This window comes from Sebastes umbrosus, chromosome 19, assembly GCF_015220745.1.
Source record: "Sebastes umbrosus isolate fSebUmb1 chromosome 19, fSebUmb1.pri, whole genome shotgun sequence".
Classification (NCBI taxonomy): Eukaryota; Metazoa; Chordata; class Actinopteri; order Perciformes; family Sebastidae; genus Sebastes; species Sebastes umbrosus.
This window is the reverse complement of record NC_051287.1, coordinates 12,747,357-12,774,023: the sequence shown is the minus strand read 5'-3', so window position 1 is coordinate 12,774,023 and position 26,667 is coordinate 12,747,357. Positions and strand designations below refer to the sequence as shown.

General features: G+C 42.0%; 3 protein-coding genes across 16 annotated transcripts in view; 2 read left to right on the top strand and 1 right to left on the bottom strand.

Moving 5' to 3' along the window:
- Positions 1-1,074: 1,074 nt before the first annotated feature.
- Positions 1,075-3,712, top strand: dnlz (DNL-type zinc finger). The gene is made up of 3 exons (XM_037752639.1): positions 1,075-1,769; positions 1,912-2,051; positions 3,477-3,712. The coding sequence occupies exons 1-3, from the start codon at positions 1,395-1,397 to the stop codon at positions 3,628-3,630; spliced, it is 669 nt and encodes a 222-aa protein (XP_037608567.1). The 5' UTR covers positions 1,075-1,394; the 3' UTR covers positions 3,631-3,712.
- An 814-nt stretch (positions 3,713-4,526) lies between these two features.
- Positions 4,527-8,267, top strand: uck1 (uridine-cytidine kinase 1). The gene is made up of 7 exons (XM_037752243.1): positions 4,527-4,718; positions 5,785-5,944; positions 6,406-6,502; positions 6,626-6,768; positions 6,848-6,942; positions 7,021-7,069; positions 7,146-8,267. The coding sequence occupies exons 1-7, from the start codon at positions 4,629-4,631 to the stop codon at positions 7,337-7,339; spliced, it is 828 nt and encodes a 275-aa protein (XP_037608171.1). The 5' UTR covers positions 4,527-4,628; the 3' UTR covers positions 7,340-8,267.
- A 37-nt stretch (positions 8,268-8,304) lies between these two features.
- The window catches only part of rapgef1b (Rap guanine nucleotide exchange factor (GEF) 1b), a 53,749-nt gene continuing 35,386 nt past the window's right edge, over positions 8,305-26,667 (bottom strand). For 7 of the 14 annotated variants that reach the window (XM_037752233.1, XM_037752229.1, XM_037752231.1 and 4 more), the window contains 17 exons: positions 25,596-25,798; positions 21,876-22,037; positions 18,980-19,126; positions 17,774-17,866; positions 16,764-16,849; positions 15,613-15,718; positions 14,834-14,909; positions 13,746-13,830; positions 13,371-13,463; positions 11,644-11,829; positions 11,353-11,437; positions 11,150-11,244; positions 10,960-11,038; positions 10,215-10,316; positions 9,986-10,083; positions 9,773-9,901; positions 8,305-9,521 (listed from right to left, as the gene is read on the bottom strand). In XM_037752233.1, the coding sequence (XP_037608161.1) occupies positions 9,371-9,521; positions 9,773-9,901; positions 9,986-10,083; positions 10,215-10,316; positions 10,960-11,038; positions 11,150-11,244; positions 11,353-11,437; positions 11,644-11,829; positions 13,371-13,463; positions 13,746-13,830; positions 14,834-14,909; positions 15,613-15,718; positions 16,764-16,849; positions 17,774-17,866; positions 18,980-19,126; positions 21,876-22,037; positions 25,596-25,798 (1,976 nt within the window). In that variant the 3' untranslated portion in view covers positions 8,305-9,370. Of the gene's footprint in view, positions 9,522-9,772; positions 9,902-9,985; positions 10,084-10,214; positions 10,317-10,959; positions 11,039-11,149; positions 11,245-11,352; positions 11,438-11,643; positions 11,830-13,370; positions 13,464-13,741; positions 13,831-14,833; positions 14,910-15,612; positions 15,719-16,763; positions 16,850-17,773; positions 17,867-18,979; positions 19,127-21,875; positions 22,038-25,595; positions 25,799-26,667 lie in introns of all 14 variants that reach the window. The other 7 variants (XM_037752242.1, XM_037752238.1, XM_037752241.1 and 4 more) reach the window with 4 other exon arrangements.

Genomic DNA, 26,667 nt, shown 5'->3' with positions numbered 1-26,667 from the left:
ATACACACCAAAAACTGACAATAACTGCACTATACTGTACACCAACTGTGCAATATCAATACTACTCAGGTGTAATTCATACCACTAATAGAAGAATACAGCACACAAAAACTGCATGTGGACTCACCACAGAGGCAGTGTGTCAGCACTGGGAGGCCTCCTAGTTTCAGACGGACTGCAATTCCCCCCTAAACTAACTCAGCCCACCTTTCCGAGCAAGATTAAGCAAAACACCCTTCAGTCACCACCGGCTCCCTAAATGTGTCATTTGTGCTGATTGCCATTCAGCTCAGCTGTGCACTCCTGCAGCAGCCTTGGCCTTAGCCAGTGAGGACAATGGTAAAAGTTGTTTTGTTATAAATGCATAACCTTCCCTACTTCTCCCTTTCCTCTAAAGAATTGGCAGACAATGAGGTGATGATAACCATCTGTGCATAACTCTGTACAATAATAATACTAAAATACTACAGGATGCTGTCCCAGACATATTTATTTGAATGTGAGAGGTACTATCAAAGTCTTTATGTCACTCTCTGGTGGTTGTGTTCAAAGAAATGACTTGACTTCTCCACACTAGGATGTTTACTTAATAAAAACTTAAAATTGGATTTTGACTTTGAAGATAAACTTGTGCCATCTTTATTGGTGAAAATAAACTCCATTATTCTTTTGCAAGATTGTCTCCACACACGCAGGGACAGTCACACGATTACAATGGCATTTATAACTATCTTTATAACATTTGAATCTAATTTCTCAGCTAGATAAGATATTCCTTTATTAGTCCCGCAGTGGGGAAATTTGCAGTGTACAGCAGCAAAGGGGATAGTGCAAAAAAACAAGATGCATCAGCTAACACAGTAAAAAAAAAAGAGCTAAACAAAGTGTAACAAAATATGAACCATTTAAATAGAAGGAAGTATAAAAATAGGAGCAGTATATACAGTATTGACAATAAACAGACTAGTAACAAAATTGCGCAAAACATGTACAAAAGAGTATAGTGAATACAAAGAAACAGCACAAAAAAAAACAACTTTGGAGTTGCTAGAGGAGTTCAATGTCCATTCATTTTAAGTATTTTCAGAGGTCAAGAAAATGTACTTCCTTTAAAATATTGAGAGACTTTACAGCTTTTTGTTTTTTCTGACATTTTCAAGTAAGGTGCCCTACTGCTTGAGTTCAACAAGAAACCGAAGTCAGGCCATTTCGATTTGTGGATATGGAATTTACCAAGAATAATCAGAAGCTGAATGATATAGGTAATGTTGCTATCCACACCATGTGTATATAAAGTTTATTTTGAAAATACCAGCATGTTTGACGTCATCAGTCCGAGACAAACTACATGTTGATGAAGTCGTTAGTAACGTTCCTTAAAAACATCACCTGTCATGTCGGTTTTGCATAAATGTTTGAATATTTTACCTTCATCAGGTTCTTCGAGGACGATGCTGACTGTCGGCCGGTTGTTCCGGTGTCATCACAGCCGCTCAGCACCGTCTGGACTCGGTGTTGTTGGACTCAGCTGTCGTCCTCCAGGATCACAGAGCTCCACAGCAGCAGCAGCCAGGTCGGGGCTTCTCTCCTCCTGGTCGGGGCTTCTCTCCTCCTCACAGGACCGGCGTGGTTTCCACATGTTGTTACCTGCTGACAGATGTGCATCTCGTCTCAGCAGTCACAGAGGATTCTCCACTTCACCTACTATCAGAAGTGACGCTATTGGAAAGATCCAGTCAACACATTATCAGCTGGTCTACACGTGCAAGGTACCATCAGTGTTGAGGAGACATTGCCATTATTCCTACAGCTTTTCATCTTGAAACCTAAAAAACAAAACATTTTGGTTGGTTGTCCTGCTGTGTTGTTTGAGTCACATTACCTGACATGCAGGCTGTGTCATTTCTGCAGGTTTGCTCCACCAGGTCCACGCAGAAGATATCCAAGCAGGCTTATCACAAAGGTGTTGTCATAGTGACATGTTCCGGATGTAAGAATCACCACATCATCGCTGATAACCTCAGCTGGTTCTCTGACCTGGAAGGGAAGAGGTAGGTTGGTTGGTTGTGGTTGGTTGATTGGTTGTGGTTGATTGGTAGGTTAATTGTGGTAGGTTGGTTGGTTGTGGTTGGTTGGTTGGTTTTGATTGGTTGGTTGGTTGGTTGTGATTGGTTGGTTGGTTGATTGGTTGGTTGGTTGGTTGTGATTGGTTGATTGGTTGATTGGTTGGTTGGTTGATTGGTTGATTGGTTGGTTGGTTGGTTGTGGTTGGTTGATTGGTTGGTTGTGGTTGGTTGGTAGGTTGGTTGGTTGTGGTTGGTTGGTTGGTTTTGGTTGGTTGGTTGGTTGTGATTGGTTGGTTGGTTGATTGGTTGATTGGTTGGTTAGTTGGACTTCTGAACATAAACCAGAATATGTCATTGATTCATAACAACATCTAAAACAGAACCATTAAAATATCAGTAGTTGAGAGTTAAAAAAACCCTTATGTAGCAACTGTTTTTATTTTTTGTGTATGTTTTTTTTTATACATAAACATTTTTAAAAAGAGACCCTTAAATTTGGTTAATGAAGAATGGTGACTGAGCGGAACACTTATAAGTCGTTAGTGCACTCTGGTGGACAAATTCTATAATGGCAACCTCAAACATATTAGTTTTTGGTCTACAATTTAACACCTCTTTTAAAAGAAAATTTAAGGTGAGACAGGTGGTGAAGTAAAGTGGAACATTCACTTTAATAGGGATGCACTGATCTGACTTTTTCAGTCTCGATACCGATAGCGATACCTGGGCTTTGGGTATCGGCCGATACCGAGTACCGATCTGATACCAGTGTTTAAGTAATAAGCTGTATGCTTCACTGTGTGGAAGTAACTGGGATCATTCTGTTATGTGTAAGGCAACATCAGACTTGACTTTAACATTGCTTTACTAACTTTGTAAAACAAAATGTAACAAATACATTTACTGAATTGTTATGTATTATTAAAATAATAAATTGTACACCTGCAACTTGGCAATCTTCAAAATTATTAGGAATTACAATTCAAGTGTAAACCCTTTTAATGTAGCAACAAATTGATCAAAATTTAAACAGAAATTAAAATTCCAGTATATAATGTATATTGTGTTGAACATAGAATTAAGTTGAATAGATCGGCTCCATTATCACCGATACCGATCCAGCTATTTGAGTCAGTATCGGTTCGATATCCGATCCGGTATCAGTGCATCCCTACACTTTATTGGGCGGTATGAGGTGAGACAGATCCTAAATTTTGGTTTGGACTAAGGGTGCACGTTTCCAGGTAAATGGAAATCACAAATTATTGGTTAAGTTGACAAGCAACACCTCTGCAACATGTCTTAAGGGGCACAAGCTGTACAAAATGCACGCGAGAAATTGACACAATTTATTTACCAATAACTGTGTGTAATGTATATTTATATGTGCTGTGTTGCTTTACCCTTTAGAAACATCGAGGAAATCCTTGCTGCCAAAGGAGAGACTGTGAAGAGGATTGAAGGAAGTGCTGCTTTCGAGATAGTGGTGGATGAATCTATCAAAGACAAGTCACAACCTGGGGAAAACACAGAGAGATCAGACAACGACCCAGACAAAAAATAATGCTGTGTTTGTACTGCATATGTATATTGCAAGATGTTTCTATTTAATTCCATAATAAACACAAATATTTCTTAATTGCTAATGTATTTGTTGTCATGGATTCTGAGATTAGCTTTTAATAGCATGGGATAGAACTATAATCCCAATTTACTGATCGCAAATGAAACAGTCAAAGGCACGTACTCATATAAATCATCCATGATGGAGAATGACTCCCACCCCTATGCAGGACACCATCTCAGCACTGGAGAGCTCCTTCAGCGACAGGCTGCTCCACCCAAAGTGTGTGAAGGAGCGTTATCACAGGTCCTTCCTTCCTGCAGCTGTCAGACTCCACAACCAGCACTGCTCCCAGTAGACCACTTACACACCAAAAACTGACAATAATCTGATATTTTCAGGTGTAATTTCATTCATTCTCACAATGCAATATCAGTTTCCACTTGTGCAATTTTTTTAATAGTCTGTTTATTGTCAATACTGTATATACTGCTCCTATTTCTATACTTCCTTCTATTTAAATGGTTCATATTTTGTTACACTTTGTTTAGCTCTTTTTTTTACTGTGTTAGCTGATGCATCTTGTTTTTTTGCATTATCCTCTTTGCTGCTGTACACTGCAAATTTCCCCACTGCTGGATTAATAAAGGAATATCTTATCTTATCTTAAAACTATTCATACTAAAATGTTCTAACTATAACCAAATGTATTCAGAATTATTAGATTGTATGTGCAAATAACCGATATTATATATAGGAAATACTTAATCATAATGTATATAAATATTGAATGCAGTTTCGCTCCTAATGTATATAGGTAGTTATTAATCTTATTTTATATGAACTAACGCGAGAACTAACGCGATCTCACGCGAGTGCTGTTTTGACAGTTTTGGAGCTCGTTAGTTCTCGCGAGAACTGCTTGTTGTTATTGATAGCATAGCTAACACTCACAGATATCTAGATATCTGCAGTCTGTCTGAACTTGTTTGACTGATATGGAGGTTTTCGGAGCTCTAGACGAGTCAGAGAGACCACGGAATAGTCCTTTCCTAATAGGGGTCAGCGGAGGAACCGCCAGCGGCAAGGTCAGTCCTTCTTCAGACAGAAAGCTCCGGAAATTAGCATCCCTGAGTAGCTTAGCTTAGTGTGCTAGCAGCTAAGCTAACACTTATCAAAGCATCTGGCACGCCCCCCTCTACTCAGATCACATTTACTCTACTTTATCTCATTAAAGGACTAGAAAACTCATACCACATCTGCTCTGCTAATATTTACTATCATCATACCAACACTTCTGTGACCTTTTAGCACCAAAAGAGCTTCATACAGCTAGCTGACGTAAGGACTTAGCAATCCCCTCAATGCCTGTCTAAGGCAAGGCAGCTTTATCTGTATATCACATTTCAGCAAGAGGGCAATTCAAAGTGCTCTACATAAACATTCAATAACATTGCGACAAAGTGCAAAAGAACATTAAGACATAATTAAAACAGTTATAAAAACATTAAAGATTAGAAAATAAAAATAAAAGCTTTAGGATAGAAGCTAAAATAGAGTATAACACACAATAGTATAAGCTCTAGTGCAGTATAAGATCTGGTTTAATAAAAGGCAAGCAGCAAAACAGGAAAGTTTTAAGTTTCGATTTAAAAGAAGTGAGAGTTGGAGCTGGTCCTGCAGGTTTCTGGGAGCTTGTTCCAGATATTTGGTGCATAAAAACTGAACACTTCTTCTGCATGTTTAGTTCTGACTCTGGGGGCACTAAGCAGACCTGATCCAGATGACCTGAGAGGTCTGGATGGTTCATAACGTAGCAGAAGATCAGAAATGTATTTTGGCGCTAAACCATTTAGTGCTTTGTAAACCAGCAGGAGTGTTTTGAAATCAATTCTCTAAGAGACAGGGAGCCAGTGTGTGTTGTTATTATATATATCTTGTCCTAATTGTTTGTTTGTAGTCATATTATTTCTTTATATTAATCTTGTCTCTAGGTGGAGGCTTCAGATAAACCCAGTGTTTTTTTTGCCTCTTCCTGCACTGTATATTATTCTTTTTTTTTTTTTTTGTTATGTTGTATAGTCTTAAATTGTGCCAAACAAATAAACATACCTACCAATAACGTTGAGTAAAAAGAAGTTTTTCTGCACACAGTCAACAGTTTGCGCAAAGATCATGGAGCTGCTGGGCCAGAACAAGGTGGACCACCGCCAGAGGAAGGTGGCGATCATAAGCCAGGACAGCTTCTACAGAGTCCTGACTCTGGAGCAAAAGGCCAAAGCACTGAAGGGACAGTACAACTTCGATCACCCAGGTAGGCCAGGGCTGCAGAGTCGTCTATTTCCTGTCCTATTTCCTGCACAACAGCACACACCTGATGTGTGATTAGACCCACCTGTAGTATCCAACCCACACCAATCCTAATAAGGAGTTACTTGTGTGGTTTTGCATGCTGTTAAATATAATTATGCTATTTTCTTCAGAGGTTATTTTGTTGTGGATGAAACATGTTTTATTAATATAATGTCACCTGGAATTTCTGGAATTTGTCAAACTGCAGTGACAAAGACATTTGACAACGACAGGGGATTCTGCAGTTCAAGAAAAACTTGTTCTTTTTACCGACTCTGCACTAATATCTGTCTAGTTGTGATATGCTATTCTGCAAACACACATGCTGCAAAGAAGCCCTATTTCTTATACAGTATATTGTTTACATGCTGAATGCACTGCATGCATTTTAAAATTCAACTGTTTCTGTTTAATGTTTTGCAGAGGCGTTTGACACCGAGTTCATGTACAGAACCTTGAAGGACATTGCGGAGGGAAAGGTGGTTGAAGTGCCAACGTATGACTTTGTCACACATTCCAGGTAGGAAGGATGTATTTCACATGGATTCAACCTTAATGACAAATCTCCTTTTTCAGTTTTTCCCCAGAACTAATAATTGTCATCAACATTGCCTCTGTATGCACACTGTGTTCATATTTCCAGGTTGGACAACAAGATCACAGTTTACCCAGCAGACGTGGTCCTCTTTGAGGGGATCCTGGTCTTCTACCCCCAGAAAGTGCGTGATATGTTTCACATGAAGCTCTTTGTGGACACCGATTCAGACGTCAGACTGTCTCGCAGAGGTACGAGTGTCTCCGTCCCACACAATATTCCAGATGTTGCCACGAAGTATATTAATCGCTTGACTTCACTTTCCTGTAGTTCTGCGAGACATGACCAGAGGGAGAGAACTGGAGCAGATTCTCACGCAGTACACAACATTTGTCAAGCCTGCTTTTGAAGAGTTTTGTTTGCCTGTAAGTATGATGGTTATCACTGACTGTGTGCCGATTTTCTTGTGTCAACAAACCTTAAGACATCTTGTCCTCTCTCAGACAAAGAAGTATGTCGATGTCATCATTCCAAGAGGAGTTGACAATATGGGTAAGTATTTTTTCCTAGTTATTATTAATTACTAATTTCTCCAACATGAATGCTTGACATCTCCGTCTCTCACCAGTGGCCATCAACCTCATAGTGCAGCACATCCAGGACATACTGAGCGGTGACATCTGCAAGTGGCAGCGTGCGTCCATGAACAGCCACGCGCGAGGCTTCAAACGGGCCATTTCGGAGCCTGGCGACCTGCAGAACGGAGCCGCTAATCCGTCAGGAAAGAGGGTCCTGCTGGAGCCCAGCTGTCGGCCTCACTGAGACCCTGTGGATTGACGGACGTGTCCAGACTGTGAATATGAGCTCTGAGCTGCGACTGATTTGTGCGGGACGGCTCGGTTACTGTGGTGCCGGACTCACCCTTCTGCAGCATTTTTAAATATCCACAATTGCACTGAGCAAATATTCAGTACTGCAACCTCTCCATAATTTCACTGTAATTATTGGTGCAAAAATAGGTTTTGCTTTTCACATGTAACAGTCTTCCATGAGTGTTTGACTTTTCAGCGTGAACTGTGGTCAGATGACCACGTGTTACTGAGGTTTAGGATAATATAGTTGAGGGTAGGAAGTGTTATTTAAATGTTTATGTTAAGTCATGCTTTTGCACTTTGACCTTATATTTATATCTGCTTTTTTGTTGCTTTTTTTGAGAGTCTATCTAAATTATATTCGCACTAACTTTCCCTGTTTGTTTTGACTTATTTAGAGTTGTTCTGATACCGATACCAGTATCGGAAAGGCATCTGATACGGTCCAAAATTTGGTATCGGTGAGTACGCCAGTTTATGCACTGATCCGATACCATACCATAATTTATTAATCCAGAAAAAGAAAGGGAAATCAATTCTTCTCCGCCGCTCCAAAACAGTAGCCTTCACTGTGCTGTGACCCTGGATGTATCATGGCTGCCACTGGCAACTACTGTTTTAAAGCAGTGATGAAGAACTGATTGCAGGTAGTTTGTCACAGCTGTTTGTCACATGTATCGGAGTCGGTATCGGAACATCTCTAAACTTATTTTAATAAAAAATGAGGCCACATGGCTGCGTGGTGTATTCATGTCACACCTAGATTTTTATGGAGTGCTTCCTTCTACTTACATACAGTTGAATACATGCCTTAAGTTTTTAAAGTTCATTTTCCACTGACCATTCTGTATAACAATAAATGATAAAGTCTTATTTGAGTTTTGACAGTGAAAATGAAGCTTCTGACCAACACAGTGTGTATAGAAACAGAGCTGTTTGTTTTATTGGAGGTTGAGAGCACAGTGTGATGTGTTGGTTTTGACCATTATCCAAAAAAAGGAATCAAAATGATTTACTACAGCACATTTTGGAATGACAAACACACAAGTCACTGAGGACTTCAGTCGCACACAGACACTCTTTCACGCACCGACATGACTGGGACATGATTGTGATTGCCTGATGGTTCTCTACACTTGAACACGGCACACAATGATTCAGTATGACATACATAGATCACAGCATCTTTAGTAATTTATCTTTTTTGTGTTTTTTGCTTTGCTTTTTTTTAGTGCACATACGTATGGCACTTTGGGAGAAGCTAAGCTCTTCTCATAAGCATAAACATCCTTTTTAAGAACAAAAGGAGCACTGTATATAATACATGTCATAACCATACATGATTCTTACACAAAATGTTTCAAAACAAACTCATAGGTTCCAGTCTCTGATGGTCATCCTCTCTTCCGAGTTCAAATCCCTTCGCGCCCCCAAAAGCAGATTCTCGGGTGTGCTTGCCTGCGTGTTGACGTCACAGTTCAGGGCAGGCCAGCCGGCGAGGTTCTGCTGTTTGAGGGGAGTCGAAGAGAGGGTTGCAGAAGATGACCAACAAATGGCACATACATGAAGGAAGAGGAAGGAGCAACTTGGAGAGTAATGGACCATTCAGCTCAATCTCACACACACGCAACAGCTCCACTCTAAAACAGAGAGCCCAGGGAGCAGACTTTGGTTATTTCCGTAGCGTCTCCCTGTCCGCTCTGTGTGGTTCTTCGCTCCTCCTTGGCACCCTCTCGTTTCCGCTGAATCTCTGCCCGTCTCAACGCCGGGAGCCACAGTAATCCCAATTATAATCTCCCAGAGCAGCAGAGCTCTTTGTAAACCTCGGCCACGCTTCAGTCGTCTCTATAGTTTGTTCTGCGTCCCCCACAATGAGTCTCCCATTAGCTCCAGCGCGTAGCTTCCATTCTCTCAGTCTAGTAAAGTGGAGTTAGTGTCATGAAGCACAGTTGGAGGTCAGTCTCGGAGGCCCCGCGGCGCCCTAGGTCTTCTCCTCGCGTTCAGTCTTGCGCCTGGTGATGTTCCTGGGCTTGATCTTCAGCGACAGCTCCCACAGGGCCTCCTCCGCCAGGTGGTCGCTGAAGTCGTTGAAGAAGCAGACGATGTCTTCGTTGCGCTTCAGCTCATAATGCCTGAGACGGGGAAGAGGCGGACGTTTTGATTAATGCATGTAATTCATTATAGCGAGGAAAACAAACAGCCCGGGTGGAGGTGCCAGCGATGCTTTATGATATTAAAATTTAATGAAAAACAAAGTAAGCACCCGTTGTATTTCCTGCCAAACAAATGATGACATTTATGACCGTGATTGATGTTCACAAAGCCTTCTAATGATATATCAAGATCACGTGCATCTTTTCATCATACTGTAAGTGGATCTTACACTTGCTGGAAGCGCCGCATGCTGTCCAGGATGTTGAACTGCTGCCAGCGTTTGGAGAAATTGACCTTCCCGTCAATGAGGTCAGGGTTCCCCAGGTGGACGAAGGTCAAGTCCTGTAGTATGAGACCCCTGAAAGAACGAGGAGTCGTGTTAAGTCGTGGCTCTTGGCTAAAAAAGCATTATGAGTATGAGTTCAAGTGTTCATTCACTTACAGGTACGGGATGCATGGAGGCTCCACCTCAGACAGAGCAGCTCTGTATGCTCTGAAGGAGGAGGAGCTGTCAATCAACGTGCAATATTCCTCCAATCCCTGAGGAAAGAAGAAGGTGTGATGTGAGAGAAAAGTGATGATATTTAGATGTGTAGAGGCTACACCACCTTTAGATGTCTCTCCTTTAATACATGCTGATTGGTAACATGGTAACCTCACAGTCCTCTCACCTCTGAGGTCTGTTTCTGCCACTCTAATCTCCTGATGGGCGCCGAGTCCAGGGCGGACAGTATTGCCAGGTAGGAGTTGAAATTATTCAACTTTCTTAAGTGCTGTAATGAGAGATTTGTATAAATGTTAACAGCGTTAAACAACAAGGAAATTAACATGACAATTAGGATCTTTAAAGGGATAGTTTGGGTGTTTTGAAGTGGGGTTGTATGAGGTACTTATCCAGAGTCAGTGAACACAGAGGTTGCTGGTCTACCGCTGTCTCGATCGGTTAGTTTGTTTTTGTTATTGTGTGATTTTGGTGAATCCGAAACTAACCAAAGTCACACAATAACACAAACAAACTAACCGATCGAGGCAGCGGTAGACCAGCAACTCCTGTGTTCTGTGAGGGGAAATTACAGCTTTTTTCCAATGGAGTCTGGTGGATTTGGTGAGAACATACAGTAGATGGATAAAACGGCTTCAGTTTCCTGTCAGAACAGCAAAGTAAAGCAGTGAAAATATTCTAAATATAGCGTACACTTAACCTGATATTGATTTTTTTAGGTGAGCCTTTCTTTTGGGTGGCTAAAAATTCGTTTTGCTGTCTGCCCCGTCCACGACAGTACATTGCTTTGGTTACGTACAATAACTCCTGTCTGCTTCTCCAAGCTGGGGGCGTGCCGACCGTCATTTACTGTAGATAATACACTGACCATGGATAAGTACCAGAACTATCCCTTTAAGTCTAAGGTGACTAACCTTCATTATCTTGATGAACTTGAGAAGCAGCTTCTCTCTGTCTTGGGCTTTCTCCTGCTGAATAATCAAAGAGCGGACCCTACAGGATAGAGAGAAATAAACAGAGTGGTGTCAACAAGATAAGAAGAGACAGCCAGGAATACAAAGAACAGAGAGTGAGATGTGACAGCATGACGTTTTTTGGTCTTACCAATAGCTCATGTTGTTAAAGTGCTCTGTGAACTGAGTCAGGTTGGGACTCTTCTCCTCATTCTGCTCCTTGGCCCAGAGCAGCACCTCGGGAATCTGAAGACAACAGGAAAGAGTTCAAGTTGGGGTCGACTCTGCGGAGCTCAAAACACAATCAACGTCAACACACCGGGAGGACGGACTGACACAAAGAAGCCACTGTACCTCAATCTTATAGAAGAGCTCAGCATCAAGAAGCGTGAGCTGATCAGCGATCTCATGACTGCGGAAGTCGTGGAGAGTTCCGGGCCTGTTGGGGACACACAAGCGTTCAACTTTACAGTCCATTGTGGTGATTCCTTGTGGTGCGACGTTTTACTGAAAGTCTGGTCATGTTGTAAAATAAAAATGAACCCAAGAGTTTGAATTTGATTTTGTTATGAATACTAAGTCAAACTTTAAAAGTGCTTTCACCAAGTCTCAGAAAAAGCAGCAGACCCTTGACCCCCACAGTACCTTGCAGAGACCCCTCGGGCAGCGAGCGGCTTGAGGGAGTTAGTGTAACGCAGCAGCTTCCTCTGCTCCACCTTATCCAGGATGTTCTTACGGAGCACACGGGCGAGGCTGAGCTCGCCGTTGCACACCAGCGTGAACACCAGGTCCATCAGCTGTTTCAAGATGTCCTCCGTCAGCTCCACCAAGCTGGAGGAAGAGGAGGAGAATGGGAATTATTAAATTTTTGTGATGGGGGTTGTTGATGATCAGACGTGCACGTTCATGACCATAACGCGTCAATTAAAAGGGAGATTTGGAACAAAAAGAGAGAGATCTTCGGATACTCTTGCAGAAATAGGGACATATATTCTGGTTATAGCTGTCGGCGGAACAATAAAAGGAAAGCTCTTAGGATGAGTGAGCTCAAATAAACATTTTATAAGGCTGTGATTCACTGTCTGTAGGGTAATGGGACTGAAGAATTGCGTTTGTCATTATATCCCAGCATCAAATCAATCATTCATGATGTACACGATGCCAACAGGTGTCAATAACCAGCTTTTCTTACTGTAGCACACTGGTTGCCAACATTTCTGACTGGCGATCCGTCTCACAGGTTGCTCATGTCTATTATGGTTAGCAAGCTTTTTAAAGAAATGTGCGGCAAAGAAATATGAGGAACAATATAATATTTCTGCTGCACAAATTGTGATTATTTTTCTGACTTACTGTGAAACACTTGATAATATTACTGTACCTCTTAAACTGCTCGCAACTCAGACTATGGAGGACCACAAGAGTCATGGAAATAGTAACTGTAATTGTACAATAAAAATAGGAATTCATCTTTTTTTTTATTATTAATATTTCATTTGTAAATTCTTTCATAACTCTTCTTTTTATTGCCCATTAAAATATCAAATAATTAATTACTTTGTAATTTAGTCCATTTATTCATAGATTAATAAATACATTTGTAAAAAAAAAAAAAAGATGAATTCCTATTTTTATTGTACAATAAGTTACTATTTCCGTGACTCTTGTGGTCCTCCATAGTCTGAGTTGCGAGCCGTTTAAGAGGTACAGTGATATTATCAAGTGTTTCACAGTATGTCAGAAAAAATAATCATAATTTGTGCAGCAGAAATATTATATTTTTCCTCATATTTCTTGGTCATGCGGTACATTTGGTGCACATTTCTTTAAAAAGCTTGCTTACATGCAAAACCAAACCCTTTTTAACCCTCATCCTACCAACTGGGGTCCCATATTTCACAGGTGCTTTATTATATCGTTCAATTTTTTCATGACTTTGTCAATCAGTTTGTTCTTAATGACTTCATATCATTGTTTTCTGTTTTAATTAGTGCTTCTTAAATAATAATTTTAAACACTTGGCGTCTTAGGGGACCAAAGTCAAAAGCACCCAATTGCTGCCAATACAGTTCTACTGCTCCATCAATTTTCTTTTTACACAATATGCAAATTAACTAATTAATTACATAACTAATAATGTTTTGAGAGGAAATAAGTTAACATTTTGCTATGATGGTTTGTTTCTAACAGTAGTTTATTCTTTCGGTATTCGGTTGGTAGTCCTTGAGGGTTAAAGCACTAGCAATATCCGTGTTTCTAAACTTCTTACACATGCTTTTATTCATGAATTCACTGAGAGACCAAGTTTCCTCTCCATGTACTTGGAAAAACATATTTCCCTGAGGAGGTACAACCACAGACTGACTACTCACCACAGCTCATCCACCACACGAACCAGCACAAAGAACGTGTTCTTGCTGACTCGCTTCTTGAAGGTGTCCGGACTGTGGCAGAAACTGGTGTATGTGCTTTGTGGTCAAGGACAAAGACAACAATAATGTAGAATACTGTAATAATTCAGCTGTAATATATCACTACTGTAAAGACATACGATCACAAAAAGCCCCGGTAGTAATGGAGAGGATTAGGGTTGTACTGGAGGTCTCCATCTATGAATGTCTGGAAGAGCTGAATGAGAGCAAACAAGTTTTCTTGGTAAATAAGGATTAAAAAAGAAAAACAGCCTTCTGCCATCTAAACAGCGATTAAAGCTCAGAGTGACATGTTGAGCGATTTGAAAAGGATATCTGTAGTGTAGCTTCTTAATGAGGTCCTCGGGGGTTATAAACGTCCTATACGTAGTCAGAAAGGCTTCACAGTACAAAACAAGATCTGTCAAAGCAAAAACAGAAGAAAAGAAAACAACATATTTCAGTTGAAGTGCAGCCAGAGCTCCCAATTAACTGAAAACACATCATCAAATGTGAAGGCTACGAACCCGACATGCATACTGACACACTGAGAGAGACTTTTTTAAAATGCTACTCAGATGAGGGGATTAAAAAAGTAATTACCGGAGCTGTCAAAGTTCAAATTTCTTTTAAAAGCCAACAATTTCTTTAACGCATTAACTTGTGATTTTTAAGGTTGTAGCGGGCTCCGTTTTAAAGCTAGAGTGAAGATACTGATATCGTATGAAAACCATGTCATACTAGCTTGTTGCGAAGGAGGTTAAATAACGCTCCAAACTTACACTACATTTTGGTGAGGAGAAACTGGCACAGCCATTTTCAAAGGGGTCCCTTGACCTCTGACCTCAAGATATGTGAATGTTAATGGGTTCTATGGGTACCCACGAGTCTCCCCTTTACAGACATGCCCACTTTATGATAATCACATGCAGTTTGGGGCAAGTTATAGTCAAGTCATCACACTGACACACTGACAGCTGTTGTTGCCTGTTGGGCTGCAGTTTGCCATGTTATGATTTGAGCATATATTTTATGCTAAATGCAGTACCTGTGAGGGTTTCTGGACAATATTTGTTATTGTTTTGTGTTGTTAATTGAGTTCCAATAATAAATATATACATACATTTGCATAAGGCAGCATATTTGCCCACTCCCGTGTTGATAAGACTATTAAATACAAATTAAATGTGCGATTAATCACGATTAAATATCTTAATCGATTGACAGCCCTAGTAATTACAAATCGGTCAAACTACAGAATCACACTATACAAATAAAAATAAATCTGTCTTTGAATATAAAATGATTGCAGGTCTTTCCACGCCAGCAAAACAAAGTTGCACCAGTGACCCAGAAGCCCAGTAACACACTGAGCTGTACACAACAAACACGCAGGGTGAGTCTTAATGTGTTCTGTACTGTACCTTTGCGGTCTGTTTCTGTAGCGTGGACTAATAGAATATCTCCCGATCCAGCACGAACGTCAGGGCCGTCGTCACTCTGGAGAGAGAGAAAATTCAAGAGAGCAAACGAGGCGCAAAGAATTAGAGAAAAATGAACAAAGATGGAGAGAGATTGAAAGCGGGAGAGGAAATGAGTGGTTCGGGGTTGATGAGGGGTGATGCAGTCTAGCCCAAAATGTAGCTTGCACCTTTCCTTTCTACTGCCTGTTTTTCCCCTCCTCTGAACAGCCCCCACCTCTCCCTGTCCTGCACCAGCTCCTCTGATGACGAAGAAAAAAGTCAGACCTGTGTATGATAAAAGCCCCACCACTGCAATATGTCTTCTGTAACAGCTCTAGATGTCATGACAGGCTATGAATCTCCCCTCCTACCAGCTCTGATCCCTCCCCATCTCATTTTGTAAATCACTGCTGTCACATTGCCCCTAACCTTGCAGAGTGGAGCATTTTCACACATCTGTCTATCAGACTGCACCACGCAGGATAAAGGAGGAGGAGGAGGAGGCGGAGGAGCAGGGCGGTTGGTCGATTTCAGCTCTGCAATTTCAGATGCTCCACTCCAGAGGGCAGCAATGGCTACCGGTGATCTGATTTCATATCTGAGTGACTCACAGTGACCTTTAGCCTGCGCTGGACTAACAGAATAAAATGTGTTTAGTATGCTGCTGCTGCTGCTGCACACTTCTGTCACAGCGGATTTCTAAAAGCAGTACACGGGGTCAGCAGTGGCGGTTGTCTTACCTCTTGTTTTAGTGTTATCCTGCTCATAATCTCCTTGTGGTCGATGAGGGAGAGCTCGTCCACGTCTTCCTCATCGCTCCCAGCCGACTCTGTCGACTTCTGCCTCCTAAAACAAATACACACACACACACACAACGGTCATCAGCACAGAGACACTCAAAACTTTCTGAGATGCACAGTGACTACAGCTGTGTCCAACGGCATACAGGAGCTGAAACGTTGATAATCGATTCATTGTTTCAGTCATTTTTCAAGCAAAAATGGCAAAAATTCAAAACATCAAATCCTCAAATGTGAGGTTTGATGTTTTTACTTGTCATGTATGATGGTACATTTAATATCTTTGAGTTTTGGACTGTTTCTGAATTTATCATCTTGGGCTCAGGAAAATAAAAGTGGTTGTTTTACACACATTTTAGAGAAAATGATTGACAAAATAATCTGCAGCTTAATCAATTTAATAATCATTAGTTGTAACACTACTGCATAGCACTAATTCTAAGCAAGTTTTAAGTATGTAGTGTGTTCACACTGGAAAAGTGACAACAGATAGTAGACCCTAAACTCTCTGTCTCACTATTCTCCCACAATGCAATGCACAAAGGGAATGGAGAAGCTGATCACAGCTGGAAAAAAGAGAATTATGAATGGTGGTGAAACAGCTCCAGGAACAATAACTACAAAAAAAAAAAAAATATTTAAAATATATATAATTTTTTTTTCTTAAAGTTTAACTGAAATTGCATTTTTGTCTGCTATAGCATACATATCTGCTGTGTAAATCACTTCACACATCACACTACTTCCACTCCTCTCAGTTGTCTTTCATTCTCATCTCAAGGTAACGTTATAGACATTAACTTTATGATGATAATGCAGAGAAATCGCAACTGTGTTATATCTTTGGACCTTTTCTTTGACCTCTGTTGCTGCAGTAGGGCAACAGCTTTGGGTCTACGTTTACTTCCTGTCAGCTTAACAAACATTACAACAGGAAATACAAAGGAACCCATTTAGAATATTGATGTTGTCAAGTTTGAAAAAGGTGTATACTAACTTCAAAACCAGTACACTATTAGTATAGTACATACTGTAAACAGGTAGCATGTTGGTGTATATCATTTCTAGGATGTTAACATTGGGACCCTTACCTTTCCTTGTCCAGAGCCTCTTTGCTGTTGGTGGATGGCATCTGAGGGGCGGGGTCCTGTAGTACATCGTCAGCTGTGATTGTTTCCTGATCACGGTGGGAAAAGCAACAATCAACATGTGTGCTGTAGGTTACATGGAACAACATGGAGGAATGGTTCCATGCAGTGACAGAAGGCTGGCTATTGATGAGATCGTATGGACCACCAGTGCATGCAACACTTTTTGGTGGAAGGGAGGATGGATGCTTTGTACGAAATGTTTGTACCACTATGTTGATGCTATGTTGATGGGTAAAAATGCAGCTTTTCCTCAATATGAGCGAGGAGAAACCCAACAGGTGAGACCCAAAACAGAAAGACACCAGAGGGTAGAACTCATACACACTGAAACTGCCCCCAAACGACAAGTACAATCACACACACCCATCAATCTTTTGCTCTCACTTACATTTGCACACACCTGAAATACACCCTCAATGTACACGCTTGGCTCAAAGGAATACAACCACACACGCTGTAAAACATGCACAGGGTGCACATAAGCAGTTATGGGGGAATGTTATTGGAAAATTGAAACCCGCTGAACCATTGAGAATCCCTTTGGAGCAGCGACATGTCAGGTGTTAGATCGGAACAGGGTTAAATGCTCGTTACAGATGAAGCGCAGCCAGAGAGACGGCAGTCGCCAGCCAGCCAGTCAGAACAACATACACATGGACATCTTCTCCACAGACACCAACCACAGCACAGAAGTCCCTGGCAGGCAAACCCCGTGAACCTGAAGTCATGCTCACTTAGGTTCGGCTACATTCACATTCCATTTTAGTGCCATCAGTTCGAGAGATGAATCAATAGGAGCCGCTCGCTGTAACGGATGAATGATATCTGCCAGTCAGACAGGTCTCCTTTACTTCAAATCCCTCGCCGCATTTGAAATTGATTCATATTCCTGAAGTGATGGGACGTGTAAATGGAATTGACCTTTCACCCCGAGGCGGTCAGCTACTTACTCTGAGGGAGAGAGGCAGCTCCCCATTGGCCTGGCTGGATGAGTACAAGTTGACGTACTCCCCCTCCCCACCCTCGTCATTTGCGCTCTCGCTCTACGGGAAAAGAGGAGGGACACAAACCCAGGCGTGAGGGAGCGGAGAGGGGCACAGAGTGTTTTTGCTAACAGACGTCAAGTGACAATATGTGGCTAAGGAGGAGAGAAAGCGGCTAGCCAAGGTTTGGTATTGAACAGCGAGCGGCGTGTTCTCCAGCTCAGCGTCATCATGACCACCAGGCGGCACTGGAGTGCATCTTTTGAAAAGGTAATAGTATTTACTGGCAAAAAGAACATGCAGTGCAACATGCTCTACTGGGATTCTTTTAAGACCAGTAATCAGACAGCATAGCGGGGGCGGAGCAAGACGTTGTAAACATTCGGGGCTCAGCCCAAAACCTAGGGAATTCTGGGGGCATCTTCCTCCACTGGGGAGATTTCAGCTCTCTGATGTTTTCCCCATTTATGGCAGCTATATGTAATATTTTTCAAGCCATTTCAGATAATATAATGGGTAAAAATCTGGTTGGGAAAAAAACATTGCTGTATAAAGAGAGCTGGAGGCGAGCCCTCGTTCATTCCTATGAAAGTTGCTCAGTGGCGCATGAAGGAAAAAAAGTTAGACTTCGACAACGAGTATAAAAGTAGCCGGATCATCCGGCGATCTTACTTATCCATTGGGCTCATAGAGCAGGCGCAGTGGCGTTTCCTTTAACCCCGCCTCCCCGCCCTCGCTCCAGTGAGAGGTGGTCTTATTGTTTTGGTCCGCACCAGAGTACAATTACTGCGTTCACAACCCGCCCAAACATATCGCACCAAAGTTCAATTATAACGGACTAAATGTTGGCTTGTGAAAGTGCCCTTAAAAACCTAAAAGTTTCGGGGCTTTTCAGAAAACATTCAGGGCTGGAACCCCCGAAGCCAACCCCCCTGCTCCGCCTCTGCAGCAGACAGATTGTGGGCAGTGATAAAGACAACAAGATGCCACTAGGTGAATGAGTCACTGTATTATCATCTGAGCAACATTACTGAACACCAAACTGTTGTAATCTAACACCAATCTGCCAAGGGGAAGGGCGCCAGGGTTTTATCATCACATTTTATCATTCGTCTTCAAGAGCTGCTTCATAGAAGCATCCTGCTATCGAACATCTATCCTGTGTAAGCTCACCGCTGAGGTGTGGAGAGAGTCAGTGAGAGAAGACTCAGAAGGAAGACAGACAGCCACAGAGCCCATTGAGCCAGCCAGGGAACCGTTGGGCCCGCCCCCGCTACCATCCAGAATGGTGGCATTGGTCAAGGCAACCTGGTCCAAGCTCTGTGATTGGTGGAAAGAAGGAAAGCAAGGAAAAGAAAGAAGAAATAAAAATAAAAGACAGGACTAAGAGATCAGAGAGGTGAAGACAGAGCAGATAGGAAAAAGAAGCTGAACAAGAGGAAGCAGTGTTTCATTCTCCAACACCTCCATTAAGCCTGGACTGGGAGAGTGATGTGCCTGAACATGAAATGCACCGCAACACACACACATACATCCAACAAGGCGAGAGATGTCTTGACAATGTCCATGAGTGTGTGTGTATGTGTGCGGCCAGCTGAGGAGATGCCTGTCTGCAGGGAGGTAGCGGTAACCTGTTTTAACATGTTGCACATCTCAGCTCTGTTTCAGCATACCAGCACAGAGCTGTGCATACACGGATCACCGATAAACACCGCACACACTCGGCCACATACACACAGATGCGCGCACATGTTGTTCATGCACAGACACGCAGGATCAGCGGGAAAAATCAAGGCCTCTCACTCTCCTCTTTTTTCGTGGCAGCAGTCTTAAAAATACTGTCTGTACTAACATCCGCAACACACACACACACACACAGGAAGGGAGACACTTACATTAAAATAAACTACTGGATATTTCTTTTCTTTTCCACTCAACATATGCAAAGCAGCTTTCCCAGCATGCCTTGCCTACCCCTCCCGCCCCCCAAAACATCATGCCCCAAGGAGTTGAGGAATGCAAACATTCCACAGAAACAGACAAATGGGAGGTGTGGAAGTGCGTGTGCATTTGGGGGTGGGAGGAGGTTACAGCATGGCGGTGAAGATAGGAGAAAAAAGTAGAGTAGAGTGTGGACAGCGACTGACGCTGGAGGAAGAAAAAAAGACGAGGAGGAGAGGAAAGAAGAGGAGCAGAAACAGGCGGAATGTGTTTTTTCCATCAGGTCCATCTGGGGCTGCATTCCATACTGGAGATATCCTGAGGGAGATCCACACCGTGCCTTAGGGTGCCACGCACACCATGGGGTCATCATGGGTCAACCAACCCAAAATACTGACCTAACCACTGACACATATAGCAAGGTCTGCTAGCTGGGTCAGGCCTTAAGTTACTGGAATATAGCATTGATTAATAGAGATGTTCCAATATCATTTATTCCAAGCTCAGTTTTAAAGCTAGATCATCATATGAAACTAGAAAAACCTAAGGAATCCATTGGTACCAACCATGTCATACTAGCTTGTTGGGAAGGAGGTTAAATAACGCTCCTAACTTATGCAAAATAATGGCGAGGAAAAACTGTCCATTTTCAAAAGGGGTCCCTTGACCTCTGACCTCTAGATATGTGAATGAAAATGGGTGCTATGGGTACCCACGAGTCTCCCCTTTACAGGCACGCATGCAGTTTGGGGCAAGTCATAGTCAAGTCAGCACACTGACACACTGACAGCTGTTGTTGCCTGTATGCTAAATGCAGTTACCTGTGAGGGTTTCTGGACAATATTTGTCATAGTTTTGTGTTGTTAATTGATTTTCAGTAATAAATATATACATACATTTGCATAAAGTAAGAATATTTTCCCACTCCCATGTTGATAAGAGGATTAAATTATTGACAAATCTCCCTTTAAGTTACATTTTGAATAGATAAAAAAATGTGTGATTAATTTGCAATTAATCTTGATCAACAATGGACAATCATGTGATTAATTGCAATTAAATATTTTAATTGATTGACAGTCATATTATTATTTTCATTTAGCAGCTGTTTAATACTGACCATGTATGGATGTGATATGATTACTATCTTTGTCGTATGGCCTGGCTCAGGTTAAACCCTTTTGTAAAACATTAACAGATTTTCTATTGTGAAATACTGCCAAATGGCTGATATTTTCCTCCCTCTGACTACCGTTACATTCTCCACTAGCACCGCACTGTTGTTGTTTGTTATTGTCACGTCACAAACTATCAGCAGTCAGTTCTTCTTCGCTGCTCTAAAACAGTAGTTGCCAGGGACAGCCATGATACATCCAGTGCGACACCACAGTGAAGGCTACTGTTTTGGAGCAGCAAATGAGAATTGATTTCCAGTTATATAAGTTTTTCTGGGTTAATAAATGATGGTATCGAATCGGTGCATAGACTGGCGTACTCGCCGATACCCAATCCCGAATTTTGGGCAGTATTGGAAGCATTTCCGATACTGGTATTGGTATCGGAACAACTCTAATTGATTAACCACAAGCTAATTCATTAACTGTTGATGGTTGAAATGTTCCCGACAGACCAACAAAAGGGCAATGTATTGTTGCCTCTTGTGATATTTGAATGCTCCAGACACACAACTCACTGACTGTATCTCTGAGGCAAACGGAAAAGAGGGAAAGGGCCAAATAATTACCTGTCATGTGGAGGAATGCTTCAGTGCAACACACACACACACACACACACATAGCTAGCCAGAGGCAACAAATAACTGCACACACTCACAACCACGCAAAGCACACATTAATAATATCATATCTAAAAAACACACAGCAAAACAACAAATGCACACATGGATGGGGTGGATGAACAAAACCACACAGCAACCAAACCACGGGCCTTGAGGGGTCGGCCCCATCAGAAGCCTCAAAGGGGGGGCAAGGGGTAGATAAACAGACTGCATCACAGATGGGGCACACACAGGTCAAGCCGCCCCCGAACCAGTCCAGGACCACACAGCACCCACACCGGCGTGAGAGGGATGGAGGTGGAGGGATGGGGTTTAAAAGACCTGACTCACCGTGGGTGTGGTCAAAGAAGCTTGGCCAATCAGGTAGGAGTTAGAAACGGACATGGTGAGGCCCAGCCCAGAGCCTGCCTCCTCCATGGCCGCTACAGACGGCTGGAGGTGGCAGGAGAGAGAAGAGGAGGAGGAGGAAGAGGGGGAGGAAGAGTGGGAGGCCTGAGAAGGAAACAAAGAGGAAGAAAGAAAGGTAGGAAAGAAAGTGAGTGAGGGGGGTTAAGAAAGGCAAAGAGGGGTGTTAAGGGAGAAAAAAAAGAAAGAGAGGGGACAGTTGATTACACTAGTAAGCAAAGAGCGAATGAGAGCAGATTTAAACAAAGTCGAGCAGCAGAGTAGTGAAGTCCAAGTGGTGGAAGCTGAGGAGGATTCTGGTAGCTCAGCTAAGAAGCATCATCTTACTGACTGTGGAAGTAAATACTGGACAGACTACCGCTGTTGAAGCGTTACTATGTTTAAAGGGGAACACCACCTAAATGAAGAATTACAATATGATATTTCCAATTGCCTAGTTAAGGGTTATTTCTTTCACTATTTGTGTGCATATCAGTCCTGTCTATTCCTCACCCTTATTGTCCAGCTTTGTCATCCTTGTCCGTAGCTGTTTTTTCTATTTCTGTGTAAGTAGAAACTGATTGCTCTTTAATAACAAAGCAAATGTACTTGTTATCCGATTAATCGATGGAATAATCGCTAGAAAACTTGATTACTAAAATAATCAATAGCTGCAGCCCTAGTTATGTGACGCGTACAGGTTACACACATTCACGTCTACTGTGGTAGTCTATTAAACTTTCTTTTAATATCCTGAGCTTTAAGGGCTCTCCAGAAACCAGGCCAACTACAACACGTTCTAAACAGGGCCAATATGATCCGCTCTGGGTTTTTTTTTTCACCCAGCAGATGAAATGACTTTTTTTTTCTTTTTTTTTTTTGCAAAGCCGTGTAAAGTCGCCAAAGCGTGTAAGCCTGGAACATGGGTTTATGGAGGAGGCAAACCGGCTTATTCCACTGGGCCACGAGCTCATCAAGTCCAAAACATGAGGCCAGATTAGGCCCTGCGGCAGGAGCAGAGATGAATGCAGTTCGACTGTACGCTCAGACAAAAGAATGATAAAAATAAAAAGCTGAGCACGGGGCTCCAAATACACAGTTGTGGTGGCAGAGAGAGGACAATGGACAAAGACTCTGAGGTGGCCTGGGTAGACTGCCACTCAGCCACTGAGTCAATTTTCTTTACTGGGCTATGATACTGTACATCCAGCTATACCCTGGAGAAGACCGCCATCTGTTTACTGTCCACAATGTACTGTCTTCATTACTACACTTTTTTTAGGCCAACCACACATCAGTTTGTCATCTTCAATTATGTACGCCAGGCATTAGTGAAGGAAAATAGACTAGTGTGTATCTTTGTGAGAACACCATGTCTCATACTGTATGTGACAATCTGGTAAACCACAGACCATCTACTCAACATGCAATGTGTAGCTCTACGGTTTATTTTAACCTGGCGTATTTCCCATAAATGTGGCTATTGTGACTTTATAGGTCGTTAACCCCCACCCCCCCCAACATGGCTACTCCAGGGGGCTACTAAAAATCATGTTTAAAGCTGCAGGAGGCTCACACAACTATTGGGCAACTCCGGGGTCTGAAAAGTGAAGCCAATACAGAAGTGCGTTAAACATGAGTTTATGGTCTCAATCGCTAGTTTCAAGTCTTCTTCAATACAGCACGATGTTCATTTAGTAAATTATGGTCCCATTTAGAGTCAAATAGACCATAAAGCAGGGGATGATTTAGGGCGTGGCAACCTTGTGATTGACAGGTCGCTACTACGGCGTTGTTTGGTCTGGGAGTTGACCACGTTTTCGTCTTCAACTTTAACCCTTTCACAGTGTGTTTTCAGTTCATGAAAGTTAATTATGACATTTTGGTCACCTAAAAATATTATATTCAGTGTTTGGTTGTACTTAGCTCCACCTTTTTGTGTCACTTCTGGTTGCAAAAAACCAAGGTGGCAGCCAAAATGCCGAACTCTAGGCTTCAGAATAGCAGTCCACAAACCGACGTCACGGTGACTACGTCCATGTCTTATATACAGTCTACGCACGCAAGTTCCCCGAATATACGTTGTTATGTGCGAGTTCTCGTTTCCCTGAATCTCTACAATGGGGCTGGGGAGTGCAAAGTTAGCATGACCCATAGATTCACAATAGTCACATTTATGGCAAATATGCCAGGTTGAAATATACCACATTAAAGTCAAAGTATTTCTCCGTAACATTAAGTATTCATGTCTGCATGAGCAACGTTAAAGTTAAAAAACATCTTTAGGTAGTATTTATGTTTATGGCTGTGTCCGAAATCGCACACTATACACTACATACCCAATTCGTGTACTATCGCTCAACAAACTTTTGTGTGAATAAACAGTAGTATGTATCTTTTCAGACGCACTGAGCTTTAATTTACATTGTCACTTCCCGAGAGCCTCCTTGCCGGTTGGAGATGCGTAGCCATGGTAACTCATACCAACCTCATGTGACCAAAATTATGATTTGTGATAATCATAAAGTCTACTTTTTAAATATATATTACGCCTAGCAAAGTGATATCTTATACTTAAAGTTAAACTGAAGCATTATTGATGTTACAGAGCTGTCAGTCAACGTCTGTCAATTCACATACTATTGGTTTCATACCAAGGTTTCAAACATACTAAAAAATCTCACAAACTGTTTTAGCGTACTAAATAAAATGTTAGTATGGAATTTCATATGCTTGCTGCAAAACTGTGACTGGTGCACAGAAGTAGTGTCATCCCCCTTCACCCACTTCAAACCAGTGAGAAGAGCATTGAGAAAAAGAAAAGCACAAATATCTAATGAGAAATAACGATAACCAAAATTGTTCTAACTTTAACAGAAAATAGTGTGTTCATGTGGGACCCCCATCACTCCTTACTGTAGTAAGAAGAATCATTTGTCAGGGCCTTTAAAAGGTTGGATGCCCTCTCCTGCTATGATCTATCCAATCGTGTCTCTTCCTCTCTCTCCTCGCTGACTCAGTGTCAGACAGTTGTCTCAATTAACCCAGACGCCGACCCAGATTAAGATAAGTGGACTGGATCTGATAAGAGGTTGGTCTTATCTCCCGCTAACAACCAAACACCTCCGTGTTCGTACGGATGTCTGCTTTGGTTACAGAAAGGGGAGACGGAGAGAGTAAGGAGGGGGGAGCTGAATAGGTGAGAGAGAGATAACAAGATAGGAGGAGGCTGGGGAGAAAATTGATGAGGATTACCACTGGAATGTACTTTAGCCCCAGAATACAATCTGCATTCTTCCTTTCCCAGGCAGTATAAAGCATGAAGACAGTGGGACCAGCACAGAGCTTTACCACAGAGGGCTGCTGGTATTGTTCACATGTGCCAGTGACGCTATCATCACAACACTCTTTGTCCAGTGATCTCTAGGTATGATCTCAAAAATGAATAGTGTAATCAATGAAGGCTCCACAGCCTCCACAAGAAGATGAACTGAACAATTTAAGGAATTTAAATTACAGCTTTGCTCACACAGTCCACATTAGTTAACCCAACTATTTATTTCTACCCATTTGGAAAAGACATTTTAACCGTGGTAGTTTATAGGAAACAGCACAACATCAAAATTGGTTTTGGTCATTCTTGCACACATGGAGAGGGTTTCTTACCAGTTGCCTTTGTTTCGGGGGCAATGCTGGAGGCAGCAGCGGCTCGTGGACGGAGTCGGTGCTGCTGAAGGAGTCGTTGAAGCCGTAGACCTCCTGGAAGTGCTTGTTGCGCTGCTCGTAGATGCGCTCGCTCTGTGGCATCTGGTAGAACACGGAGGGCTGCGGCTCGGAGTAGTCTTCCACAAACTGCATGTACTGGAGGACTGGAGGTGGATTAGATTAATACACATTTATTGTTTATCTTGCTATGACTTTAAACTCAACCTGAAACTTTAACTGTTGTTAAATTAGATTTATTATTTAATATCCATTCATTTTGTTTTATTTCTTTTTTTATTATTGACAGACTAATTAACTGACTGACTTATTGAATTGATGTCACATTTACCAGAAGATCACATTTATTCTGAAGTCAGCTCTTGGTCGCTTTTATTTTGAAGCCAGTTCTTACAGGCTCTTAACGTAATGCCTAGTATATACACGTACTGCAAAACAACGTGGGGGCTGGTTTGACCGTCTTTTTCGAAGTGGAGGCTGCTGTCTTCCATCACCTTTTCAGACCTCAACCCGTACAAACTTGCTTTGGTGCTTCACTTCTTCCCCTCTCTCCAGACTCTTTCCCTGTTTCCTGCCTCCCTCCAGATACAAAAACACGCGCCCCATATGCACATCTAAGTTCATACGCCACACACATAAGAGTGTGTCTGTCAGAGGGACAGAGCGGCAGGAGAAGCGAAACGCCAAATCAAGTCTCACGCTGCCGGCTTAAAAAGATGACGTGACAATTAATATTTGTACTCGGTGTTGGCAATATAGTAATTTACTACATCCCATGTAGAACAAGCCGCTATACATCGAGTATATTCGATACATCGCCCACCCCTATCATGACATCATCGTTTATTTTCTTGGAATTGACAAAACTCCTCCAGAGCCCCAGAAGATATTATACAACGATATTCAGAGGTTGAGTAGTATTCACCAGTAAACTGAACTTGATGTGTAAAAATCTGTGGAGTGTCCCTTTAAAGTGACTTCAAGGCTGTTGAAATCATACATGCATGTAGTCATA